Raw genomic sequence first — 13544 nt, 5'->3', positions numbered from 1 at the left:
ACAAACAGTCCCCAAACCTTTTAATTTGATGTCTTATTTACTGCAGAATATAAGCTGCATGTGAAAAGAAAAAGTGACTGTTCTGCTAGTCTTTTTCTGATGGGGTATGGTGGAGTATGGTGAAGATAATGCTTCAAAAGCCGGGGTAAACTGAAACTGATCTGTCTCCTGAAATCCTGTCTTCAGTGGTTTTATTGTTTGGATCAAGAGGCTTTATTCTGGACTTCTCATCCACTGTTCCTCTACTGGTGCTATTAAGATAATTAAAAAAGGAAGATCTCACAGGTTAAGTCTGTCCCTTTTTTTTTTTTTTTTTGCTATTTCTATCTTTCTTTCTTTCTTTCTTTCTGAAAGACTAAATTATATATAAATTATAGTTTTCATTAAAATTTTTCAATGGATTTCATTTCTCATTTCATTGCAGCATCCCATGCTTTGGGGTTTTCATTCCTGTAAGTGAAAAAGTAGCACAGTAGCAGATCTTCTTAAGGGAGTACTATGTATTACACCACTGTGGCATGGCATTCTTTGCGGAGTGAAGCAATAGTACTTGTAAATTGTAAACCTGTTGCTGTGATATGTGCAACAACCCTGTATCTACAAAGCATTTCACGTTTTGTTTTGCTATATATCTAATTATGTGCTAGATGCTAATGCGTTCATGTATGGATTCATGTCCTCTTGTGGAGAATGTTGTATTTAGTTTGTGATCCAGTCATTCATCTGTCAGCAGTTTAACTTACATGGCAAAAAGCAGCTTTATATTATTTTGGCATGTGGTTCTTGCACATATCTGCAAATCTGTTGCTTTTCTGACTCTTTTTCCCTTCCTGTATCTGCTCTCTCTGTTCTCCTCTGTCTTTATCTCAGTAATTTTGTTGACTGTTTTGTTGTGCACTCATCTGTGCACTCATGCTTAATCTATTTATCTACTTTCCTTCTCTCTTATGTCACTGCATGCCTCCTATGTTTCTTTTTTTTACAGCAAGGCCAGACTTTTAGTAAGAACAGCCATTGGAATAACTGTACAAAGATGTAGATGAAACGTCATTAATAACAGGAAGTAATTTGGCACTCAAGCTCACATGAAGCTCTTATGTTTAGGGGTTTTCTGCAAGGCAGCAGCAGTGGGTTGTACTGCTAAATGTTGTCTGCTTTGCACTACCTTAGGTGATAACAACTCAGATTAAAGTCCGCCATAAGAATGTGTTCCTAGCAAAGCAAGGGTTGCGTAATTAAGGCTGGAAACTCACAAAGAGCATTAGCCATTTGTACTGTCCAGCATCCAAAACTGTGCTCATCTGTGGTGATGTGCCAGCTTCCAAGATAAAGGCCTCTCTCAGCTTGTATGACAGGATCTCTGGGTAATGATCTCATTATTTCTCCATGATAACAGAGCACAGAGTTGACATGGCCTGGAGAGTATTTGATAGATGTTGATCTTGAATGTTCTTGAATTACAAATTTCCACTTTTACTGCTGAAATTTCACAACAGAACTTTTTGAAATATGACGTCAGAAAATGATTGAAATGGTTCTTTAAAATTACAAACTTCATTTAGCAGAAACTAGCATGAGGAAGAGGTTCATTCTATATCTGTTTTTGTCAGACAGCCATGTGAAAAGGAGAAGCTGTTTTATTTGTGGGAAACCCTAAATATCTTTTAATTGTGGTCAGGAACACAGAAGTCTGAATTGTCTTGAATGTGTGATTTTAAGTGACAGTCTATCCTTCAGTAACAGTAAAGTTCAATATAGTAGCATTTGTAATTACAGAGCTAACAATAAATAATAGACAATATTTGTACAGTATTTATTAATGTAGTGTAATGTCAGTTTATAACAATGCCATTGTTCATTGTTAATTTATGTATGTTCATACGCTAATGTTAATTTATATGCATTTTAATTTATGTTAATTTAATAATTTCCACATATACACTAAACCATTTATATTTTTCAATTCGATTACAGTATATGAACAGAAGTATTTATTTCTTTTAAAAAATCATTTTGAATGGTGTAGTGTACACATTTAATTTTTAGTTAAATTAATATATTTGCATAATTTAAGTATAAATTGACATTAATATATTATGATCAAGTAGTAATACAATTAAATGATATATTTATAAAGTAGCATTAAATTATGTAAATGTTGTAAAAAAAAAATTCTGTTGTTAATTTACTACACCTAATATATTAAATACCAAGTTCTGTCATGAAACTCTGGATGGCTCAGACTAATGGGTCCTTAATGTAAACTGATGATTATACAACTTGTCACGAGCTGATTGATTAATGCTGCATACGCAGCCAATGAGCTTGCTGCTTTACATTTAAATGGCTTATTAGCAATTGCTTGAGCAGTGCAGCATTCTTTCAGAGTTCATCTGAAACCCTCCACCTTCCCCAGCTCCACATGTATCTGTTACAGGTTATTTTATATGCTATTTGTGCAGCAGCAGTATGTCTTAAATACTCGCAGCACCACATGGCCTTTTGTATTGGCAATAGGAAGTTCTTGTACTTGCCTGCAGCGGCAGAAATAATCTACAAATATAGAGTAGCAATAATCAACAGCAGCAGCATGGCAAATCTATTCTGCTAGGACCAAATCCATTAACATTGTCATATACATTACTATGCTGAAATCCTCAGAGAGCTCTCGTGATAGAACTAATGTTAATTAAGTTTGATCTTTTTGTAAAGTGTAAAAAACTAAGTTATGTATTACAGCTGATGTTAACATCAGTTTATGTGTATCACTAATGCGATTCATTGTGAAGTGGACAGGAAACAATCACAGGAAGTATAGTTAAAATATATTTTTAATTATTGCTGATAGAATACCTAATATATCACTGCTTTACAGTACTGCTCAATTTTATTCTGAAACAAATCTAAATCATACTACTGTATTAATGGCAGAGCATCTCTGAAACAATTTTAAAAGAAATTCCCCTTGATGAATAATAAAACACTCTAACAATAAAATATTGCTGTTACTGTATAAACAGTAAGTACTTTCCTGTAGGTATTTCAGCTTTTAAAAAAAAATAGACATTTGACTGACATTCACCCATTGCCATAAACACAAAAAAGAACCATGATGTATTTCCCATTAAATAACAAGGAGTATAGTACAATTCTGTAAAGCTAGAAATAAAGTGTGAAATAGAGCAATCAAAGACAGACTGGGATGAAGAGGGAATTAAATATTCTCCCATTTGTCAAGTTTAGTCAACAAACCACTGTGCAGCTGGGACTGCCATTGTTATTAAGCACCATATATAAGCATCTTAAAAACTATTTCTCATGTTAAGTAATAATATTAGCATTTATGACAAAAACAGACAGTTTTAGAAGATCAGAATCAGGTTTCTTGTTATCAACACTGCAATGTAAGCAATCGCCAAGATTGAGAACAAACACTGTGTGATATTTCAGTAGCAGTTTCACTGGGAATGTTTTTCTGAACCAGTCAAAAGCACCATGATCAGAAGGCAGTGGGAGGGTTGTGGCATGCATACAGCTGTTTACTTGAAGGATGCACGGACTTTGCGTCCCTTGAGAGGTTGAGGAGGTCTGAAGTTGTCAACCATGCAGGAAGGTGCCTCTCCTTCAGATGTGAACAACAGGCTACGGAACTTAGCCATCTGAAGAACAGACAGACAGAGAGATTATTTTCTCTTGGATTGTGATGCTTAGTGTGTTATTGGCAGTCTTGCAGAGCTTATTTACACCCTTAATTTCCTATATTTAGGTTCATGCTCATTCATAGAGCACATGCCAGAATTCCCGTGCAGCCTTTAGACTGTTCTGACTAACCGCTGGAGACTAAAATAAGCTCTGCAGGCTAACAGCACTGTCTACATCGGGGGAAGTTAATGTTATTTTTTTTTAAAGCATAATATCAATCTCATGATTCTGCTAAAGCAGCATATTCAAAACAAGCTTTATAACTTCTTAATAATTGTGTTACATTTCTCCAGTCTTCAGTGTCTTGAGATCCTTCACATATAAACAAGTCTAGACAGAAATGAGGCTAATTGATCAACAGTAATGAATATTATGGGTGTTGGTTTCCATCTTAAAGGCACAAGCCTGACTTAAATATAATATTAACTGTCAGGTAAGCACTTTATTTAAGATAAAGTAATCTTATAGAAGCAGAAAAATATAAAATTAGGAGTGATGTTAAATGCTGAGACACCATTTGTGTTATCGTACTAGCAAACCTACAAAGCAAAGCAAAACTCCAACTACAACTACAAAGCAAACCGTATTTGTTTTGGGTATTTATTAACTTATCAACTCAATAAGTAGCAAAAAACATAATCGAGTTATAATGACTCAAGATAACATAAGATTCTAAAAATATGGACTATAGGTGTCTGTATATAATTGTAACTGCACAAATGAAAATGTTAAATCATGCATAAAGTATGATGATGACGTACCTGAGCAGGACTAACACTGATTGGATCTTTCAGAACAATCCAGGTGACACTCTCTAGTAGAGGAGGTGTGGTCAGAGACCCCTCATAAGTCCAGAAATCCAGAGAGGCGGGCAGCAAGGTTTTAGGATCAAAGTTGGTAAATGTAGTCTGTCTGCCCTGGAGAAGAAACAGACACATTGTAAAACTGTATAAAAAATAAAATGAAATAAAACATCTGAGGGCAAGTGGTAGGAGTAAATATCCTACATGAAGATTATAATTAGCAGCTAGTAGGTTAATACCTTTGATTTGATGTCATCAAGAGCATCTAACACTTTCTGAAGTCTTGGATTGGCGGGACCAATCTGGTAAACAAAAACCCCTTTTAGATCATTTAATCAATGCAAATCCTGATTTTTTTTTGGCTGAAATCCTGACCTTGAGAAAAACTCCAACCACAGCAAGGCCATCAGGCTTACTGGCAGCTTCTCCAAAGTTTGGGTACTTAGTGTTCCAGTGAACGAGATGAAGCTTTAGAAAGGAAGAGACGTGTTATGAAACATTCATTATATGCAAAAAAAAACATACTGAATTAGCTAAATATCCCAACATGTTTAAAAGAGGGGATTTACAAATTCATGAGAGAACGTCACCAGAGCATTCATGAGCAGTGGGTGAGCTATAATTAGTTTTAGGGGAGAGGCATTCAAGAATTTGAATGACCTGAAGCACAACACAGTAGAATGAACGTTTCTTCAGTTGTAATGTGGTGCTGGGAGTGATAGTCTCTTTACCTCACAGGGGAACTTGGTTCCAGCAACGGTGTGCTCTGAGCCCTTGTCATCACTGCTTCCCCAGTGGAAATGGAACTGTCTCAACCTGTATATTCCAGTGACGGGACCTCCAGCCAGAGCTACACACACAAACAATCATTTCAGTTGTTTCTTTAACAGCGCTAGTCATTATTTCAGATTCTATCTCATAAGTATTACTTAGCAATGTGAATAAAATATAAAGATAATGTAAGATATATACACTAATGCATTTTAAAACATATTCAAAATATATTTTAATTAAATATATAGGCTATATTGCAAAAGTTTGGAATAATTATGATTATTTTAATGGATTTAAAAGAAGTCTCATATGCCTACCAATAAGGGCTGATTTTACTTGATCAAAAATATCGTAAAATAGTCATATTGTGAAGCATTATAACTACATTCTATTTTAATTACAATTTTAAATATACTAAAATACACAAGAGTTATTTTAAATGTTTTTTACTGTCGTTTTAACCAAATAAATACAGACTTGGTGAGTATATGAGACTTCTTTAAAAAAATATTTTCCCTAACTTCTGTGTATTAATACTGGCCAATATTACAATTCTGTATTACCTTTTTGTATGTGCATAAACATCCAATGTCAACTGTAATGAATTAATAAATTTAAATCTCAAATATCAGATCATTTGGTACAAATATAGATATTAGGCATCCTTAATGACATGGAACCTCTTCTTCTTTTTTGGTAGACTGACAGATTGCCTGTTAAAAAATGTTAATGTGAATGGACTACTTGAGATATTATTTGAGCAGTTCAGTATTCACTACCTAACATATTCAATAGCTACTTCTTTCTTTTTTCAGCAAGCATTCTGTGTGCAGAAACTGTTTAAGACTCATTTTCTATTTTCTCTATACAGTGGTGTTTCTGTATCACTGTTTAAAATGTTTATTTTCCAAGCATATGTGTGAGTCTTGAAATTGCCATTAAAATTTAGCACATGTTGCTCTCATTGACCGACCATGGCATACAGCACTGATATGTGGCTCTATTCTTTTTTTTTTTTTTCTAATAATAGAATACATTAGCACTTGAGTACACAGTGCTTTAAGTGTCTTATTTCCATTTTCAGAGGAAAAAACACATCCACATTCACATCCACTGCTCACATAACAGTTTTACAGCATTTGTTGATTCGGTATAGATGAATTAAAGAGTAAACTGAAACGAATTTAAGTCAGAGATAAAGTTCTAGTGTAGGCTACAAGGACACAATAAGAGGAACACACAATGTTTTTATTGTTATCTTTGCTGAGATACAGATCTCAATTTTGAGTTTCGACAACTTGAGCAATAAAAATTACCCAGAAATACTGAATAAATTAAGTTAGTAATAAATGCATAGAAATATGGCAGGAGATGTGGTGATGGAAGAATTCAGTAGCTAAATATTCAGCTGTTTATATACAATCCATAATGATTGAAAGATTTAGATGCACCAGTTCTTTTCATTTTACTTCTCAATATGCAATGAATTTTATTTATTTATTTATTATTATTGTTTTGCAGTTTTCTTTTTAATACTTTAATTAGATTCAAAGACAAAAGAGGAATATGCTAAAAAGGTACATACATTTGCCCTGTATAGCCAAAGAAAGTCACTACCAAAATCTGCTGAATGTTGATGAAAACTGTATGAAAATAGGACTATGTAAAATACCAAATAAGTGGATCCTTTAACACAACAACAAGATCCACTTATTATTTTGTACATTTTGTTCCCTTTCTGGAGCACCCATAGTTACGACTGTGAGTACCTGGTGCCCCCTTGGTCAAGATTCTTTAAGAGGTTTAAAATAAGAAACAACAGCTATTGATATGCAGTAATATACTAACTTGAGCTGTTGTTGTCATCAGTGAAATCCACTTGGAATGAATGGCCATTGTTGAGGATGCCCTTAGCGCTGGCAGGGTCATACTTCAGTTTGAGTTGCTTCAGAGAAGGGTCATTTTGTGCTTGGGTGGGTACGATATCAATCGGAGACTGCCTGGCTCCGTTTGCAATGGGAAAGCTTGCTGCCCACTTTTCTGGCCCTGATATGATAAAAAGATGAAACGCGGAACACAGTTAGATAAAAAGCTTGTACCTAGATAAACAACAAAAGTGTGTTTACATTCCTTGGAAGATTCAAGGTCAATAAATATACACCTGAACCAGTGGATACATGCAGTTGCTACTTCAATTAGCTTTTTCAAGCTTTGACTTTTGTTGGTGCATTTGACCAGATTATTTTATTCATATTACTGTCTCTTTCTTTCTTTTTTACTATATTTTACATTTAACAGACCAACAAAAAAAAATTGTTTACAGTCTAGTCTGCAACAATTTATCTCACATTTATCTCACACACACACAAACACAAAAAGGACAAAAGCTGTTACGGGGACAGGACCCTTTAAGGTGAGACACTGCAGGCAAAAACACTGTTTTTTCAAGCACCTGTCAATTTTGAGATTTTGGGCTTTTTGGTTTTCCATAAAGTGCTTTTTCAAACTAGTGGAAGGAAAACATCCAAAAGACACTGTTAAGTGTTTCTTTTATAGCACTTTATCTGTTTGTGTCAATAGATTTCAATTACAATACATATTATTAAAGGCTGTTTTCTCAAAATGAGTTTTTTCTTCAACACTGAGCCATAAATCTCCACTTCAGTAGCACTTACACACACCAAACTTGACATTTTTATTCCTGTCTATATTCTGAAGGTTTTTACAGAGGGATTTGTTCATATATATTTTCCTTGATTATATACAACATTTTATTCCCCCAAAAATTGTGAAAATATATTGTTTTCTGGCTGTTCAAAGTATTTTCTGAATTATGGCGTGACAAAAAAAGATAACCAGAATTCCCTCTGTAAAAACATTTGACTTTAATATGTCAAAAAAAAAAATTAAACAAAAATTTTGAACTGACTTCATCTAGTGTTCAGATTTTTGTACTAGACATTTATGCAAATTAGCACATATTTCATAAAATAATGCCTCATTTGAATATTTAAACATAACATTTTTGAAAACTTGTAATACAAAAAATCAACTGGGTAAGTAAGGTGATAACTTTAAGTTATTATTTTTTTTTTTTTGCCCTATTCACCTGCAGTGTCTCGCCTTAAAATCGTATTTCCCCCTAAAGGGAACAAATTAGTACCTTAAATGTACATATTAGTATTTAAACTGTACATATTTATATGTAAATGGTACACATGAGTATCTTTTGAATTGGTACTGCTCAAGTAAATTAATAAGAGTGCACTTTGCTTATATTGTATTTCTGTTTTAATAATCATTTCTCCCACAGAGTAACCTAATAAATCATAATGCATCAAGATAGCTGTTCTTTGATCACTTTTTAGCAATGATCACATTAATTTAATTCTAATGCATTAGGCTACTAAAGACTAAACTATTCATTTAGTACCCTTAAAACTGCTCTTACCGTCATTTGATCCATAACCCCAAGCGTGAGACATGATTATTTGTGTCGTTCAGTGTGTTGCACTCCTCTATTTGTAAGACCTGGATGCTAAATACAACTGCTGGTTCTTCTAAACTATGTTAGCCACAGAGGTCCCCTGCTGGTTTTGGTACCTATTTCAACCCAGTGGGCTTGGCTATATCTCAGAGTATCACAGGAGGAGTCAGTCAGAGAGTACTTGGACAAATCAAAATCCCGTCGCTTTAATTCGCACGCTGAGCATCGCTTTGCTCCGTTTGCTGCTGCTGCACAGAGATGCTCGAGCGCCGGTGAACAGACGGGATGCGGACATTCCACGCGGCTGATCCTCTCTGTTTTGCATGCGTTTAAGTTGCTTTTGAAACCATCTAAGCCATCGAAGAGCAAACCTCTCCATTCGTGGTTTTCTCTGATGATTCAGAAACACACCCGTTATCTGGGCAGCGATACATGTTCTCTTGACCTTCTTCGTCCTTCTCCGATGCTGTGCGTAGATACGCAGGCTGTAGCGGGACGAACGTGCCCCGATGAACTCTGGATTTTAGTAGCTTAATGACTGATTTTGTAGCCAGTGGTGCTGTTTAGAACGTTGTTTCGATCCACATTTCTAAAGAAAACAAAAACAGCTGCAGTTTATTGTCTACATCTTTTGGTACCCATTCAGTAAAGTGCTCGGCGCTTATTTAAAGGGGCCACTACTGCGCCAACAACGTTTTGTGAGAGCTAAAGTAACTCTTGCTTAGCCTTTATGTGCTCGTTGCTTGTGTATTGTCTAATCAAGGTGTAATGTACATGATTTTTCTTAACAGATTCTAGTTACTTGTTGATTATAAAAACGTATGGACTTTATACATTGTTACTGCACCTGTGCCAATATAGGTTATCATGTTTGTTTGTTTTTGGTCTGTCAGGGATTTTTTTCCAGTAGCTATGGTAACGGGTTTAATAGCAATTTGTAACCGTCAAACCTAAGACATTTGCCAACACTCCAGAGATAAATAAGCAACATAGCTTCAAAACAAGCCCAATATATATATATATATACAATTTAAAATAATTGTTTTTAAATTTATTATACTTTAAATTATCATTTATTTCTGTGATGCAAAGCTGAATTTTTAGGATCATAATCACATGATCCTTTAGAAATCATTCTAATATGATGATTCATTATCAAAGTTGGAAACAGTTCTGCTGCTTAATATTTTTTCAGAACATGTGATACTTTTTTAGGATACTTTGATGAATAAAAAGTAAAAAAAAAAAAAAAAGCTATGTTTTTAAAATATAAATATTTTGTAATAACAATATACACTAGGCTACCGGTCAGTAATTTGGGGTCAGTCATTTTTTTTTATTTTTTTTTTTTATTCAATACTTTTATTCAGCAAGGATGTGTTAAATTGATAAAAATTGATAGTAAAGAAAATATATTATTATAATTATTATTTTTTTTTTAATAATGAGAAACTTTCTCACAGTAATGGCTTAATCCACACAACAACAACAAAGACTTGCACACACGGCAAAGCCAAGTAAGAACACCGCAAACATTGCTTGTTCTGTTATCTTAAGTAGTATATGATGCTATAATCTGTAATTAAATAACGATTTCAGATAAATTATCTGCATGTAGTTGTTCATTTGTAACACTGTTACTCTGCCAGATAGTTATGGCTTCAAACATTCCAGACTAATATTTCAGTTAAGAAATCCAGGCATTTTATGAAGAAATGAAAGCCATTACAAATATAAACTTAACTTATAGATGTTCATTTCGATGATTTATTAGTTTTATTAGCTGTCCCTTTCATACATCACATGCATACAATGTTTATACAGTAAGGAATCTCATTTCAAAAGCACAAAGCATCGTTGTTCGTTACCACAACAACCTGGTCTTTAGCATCCCATTTCTTGCAGGACAACTCTTTAACGTGAAAAATGCTTAACGTGGCTTGAAGTATAAAGATTGAACCAAATTCAGTTAATGAACATCCATATACAAGCATTCAGGTGGACCCAAAATATGAATGCAACACAAAACTATAACGCTTGTGCATTTTCTATTATGGTTTCTATAGGAAAACGCTTAACGTGCAACTTTGGGTGTTGTGTTAAAATTCTGGGCTATTATTCTTGTCTGTACGCATGATCAATAATATTGTATCCTGAATTTGTCATTGTACTTTAATCCACATTAAAAAAAATTTCACGTTCACATATCCTGCAAGAAGCGGTGTGGGACACTGAAGCAGATAGCCTGTATTCTTAAAATGTGTGTGATTTTTGTTGGAATGTATTGTTATATATCTGAAGCCATGAACTATCATGCCGGTAGAGTAACTTGTTGGTAAGTGCTACAAATTAACAAAAGACTACATACAGATAATCTAACTGAAATAGTTATTTAATGACAGATTATAGCATTACAGAACAAGCCATGTTTGCGTTGTTCTTGCATGTTTTTGCATGTTTTTGACCAATAGCTAGATTGCACTCTTGAGTTGTGCATGTGTCGAGTAAGTCTTTTTTTTTTTTTTTTTTGATGATTAAGGCATTATTAGAAATTGTGTAAATTTACGAGATGTTTAATCATTATTATGATAAACTTTCTCATTATTTCGAGAAAGTTTCTCACTATTACGAGATGTTAAGTCATTATTACGAGAAACTAAGTCAATATTAGGGTCATTCTAGAAACGTCCATCTTTCTGTACCTAAAGGCTATAGCCTTTACAGAAATATTACAATTGAAAAACACATTAGGGTTACAATTATTTTATATTTTAAAACTAAACAATGTGTTATTTGAACAATTAGACCTTCTTGCGTCATCAATGTTACCATATTTGTTTTTAATTAATTATAAAGAATTCCAAGCGCCACAAAACTGCTTGTCTCCACAGCCATGTACAGAGGGAAAGTGGTTTTTTTTTTTTTTTTTTTGTTTTGTTTTTTTGCAGTCAAAATCAGGGTTTTCTACCATTTAAATTACAAAAATGTATTCATAACTATCAAATATATGATATAAATGGCATAATAAAATACAATGCTCAATAAATATTATAATGAAACAGTAGTCCCCAGGATTTATGTCACTGGTGTTACCATTTGACAAAAATCTGTTATTTTGTAATAAAAATCACACTGATTACGTCACTTGCCCCATGTTAAGTCCATTGTTTCTTTTCAATTATCAGAATTTTCTCATTTAACTCACAATTTCATATGAAGATTTTAGATGACGTCACTGGTATGACCTATTTATTGTTAGGGAATTGTAAAAAAAAAAAAAAAAAAAAAAAAAAAACTATAATAAAAAATGGATTAAACTAAGTTAGTGAGTATGCAATGATTGACAACATATGGTTCGATACCTTACAGCAGACATTTTGTAAAATGCTTTTTTCATGAAAATTGTCACTAGTGTTACTGTCACTGGTGTTACCAGTATATCAGGTCTTATATCACTGGTGATTCATTGTGTCACTGGTGTTACCATACTGTTTTTTTATTTATTTATTTATTTATTTATTTATTTATTTATTTTTATAAATAAAACATAATCTCCTTATTTCTGGCATTATCATAATTTTTCTGTAACTCTGACTACATGTGCTGAAAAAAAATATAAAGAAAACATATTTATTAATATGTTAATAAATAAGTAATAATTATGAGAAAGTTTCTCATTATTACGACTTACCGAATAATATTTTTCTCAACAGTGGCGGAAACGGGCTTCCATAAAAAAACGCAACTTTACACAAAAAAAAAAAAAAGAAGAAGAAGACGCCCAAAGTCGCGTACAATACCCGTACTTGGCAACTTTTACATCGTTTGACTTCTCTTCATTATTCAGTTGCTGTCATCTGGTGGCTGAAGTAGGAAAAGTAATTTGAAAGCTCTCTCTCAATTAATTGTATTGACCTAATTAACTTCATTTGCTCTGTTATATTTTGTTTGCTTTATTTTTATTTTGTACATTAAAACAAAATGAAAACATAAATAAGCAACCATTGGCGTTGGACTATATATATATATATATATATATATATATATATATATATATATATATATATATATATATATATATATATATATATATATATATTCTAATTCTAAAAAATATATATATTTTTGTGATAATTGCTTTTGATAATTTGTCACTAAGACTGTCTCTTAAGACGTTTCTCAACTGCAGTCCTGGAGACCTGCTGCTCTCCACATTTTGTATCTCTTACCAATTGTGCAGAGCAGTGGGTCTCCAGGACTGCAGTTGAGAACCACCATCTTTAGAGCTAGTTTGACTAGTTAGCAGTTAACCAAGTGGTAATCCAGGGGTTCGCAACTCTAGCCCAGGTGAGATTAGCACTAACTCTAATCAAACACACTTGAACAAGCTAAAGTTCTTTAGGATTGCTAGAAAGATACAGACAGGCGAGTTTGATCAAGGTTTGGAGCTACATTTTGCAGGAAAGTGGATCAACACTTGAAAAAGTCTGTGGTAATGATCTTACTTCGGATTTAAATTAGACCTACATTTTTAAGTAAATGAAAAATTATGTTTAATAAAATGCACCCGGCCACTGATGCTTTAAATGTGTATTTGATTATTCAGACCACTAGGTGTCAGAGAAGAATCATATAACATATAACAGTACGTGGAGTTTATGGTGTGTGTGTGTGTGTGTGTGTGTATTTATAATCTCTCTCTAAATATAAATATAAGTGTATAAATAAACTCTGATACATCTGTTCATAATTAGACGAATGATTAGTAAAGTTAGAGT

The 13544-nt window shown here is 33.3% G+C and overlaps 1 protein-coding gene across 1 annotated transcript; it reads right to left on the bottom strand.

The window, feature by feature from the left end:
- Positions 1-3057: 3057 nt before the first annotated feature.
- Positions 3058-8941, bottom strand: LOC113085539 (carbonic anhydrase-like). The gene is made up of 7 exons (XM_026255177.1): positions 8731-8941; positions 7128-7325; positions 5237-5355; positions 4881-4973; positions 4745-4807; positions 4464-4619; positions 3058-3659 (listed from the first exon to the last, which is right to left on the bottom strand). The coding sequence occupies exons 1-7, from the start codon at positions 8762-8764 to the stop codon at positions 3540-3542; spliced, it is 783 nt and encodes a 260-aa protein (XP_026110962.1). The 5' UTR covers positions 8765-8941; the 3' UTR covers positions 3058-3539.
- Positions 8942-13544: the final 4603 nt, after the last annotated feature.

This window comes from Carassius auratus, unplaced genomic scaffold (genome assembly GCF_003368295.1).
Source record: "Carassius auratus strain Wakin unplaced genomic scaffold, ASM336829v1 scaf_tig00041803, whole genome shotgun sequence".
Taxonomy (NCBI): domain Eukaryota; kingdom Metazoa; phylum Chordata; class Actinopteri; order Cypriniformes; family Cyprinidae; genus Carassius; species Carassius auratus.
This window is presented reverse-complemented; position numbering and strand designations above follow the sequence as displayed.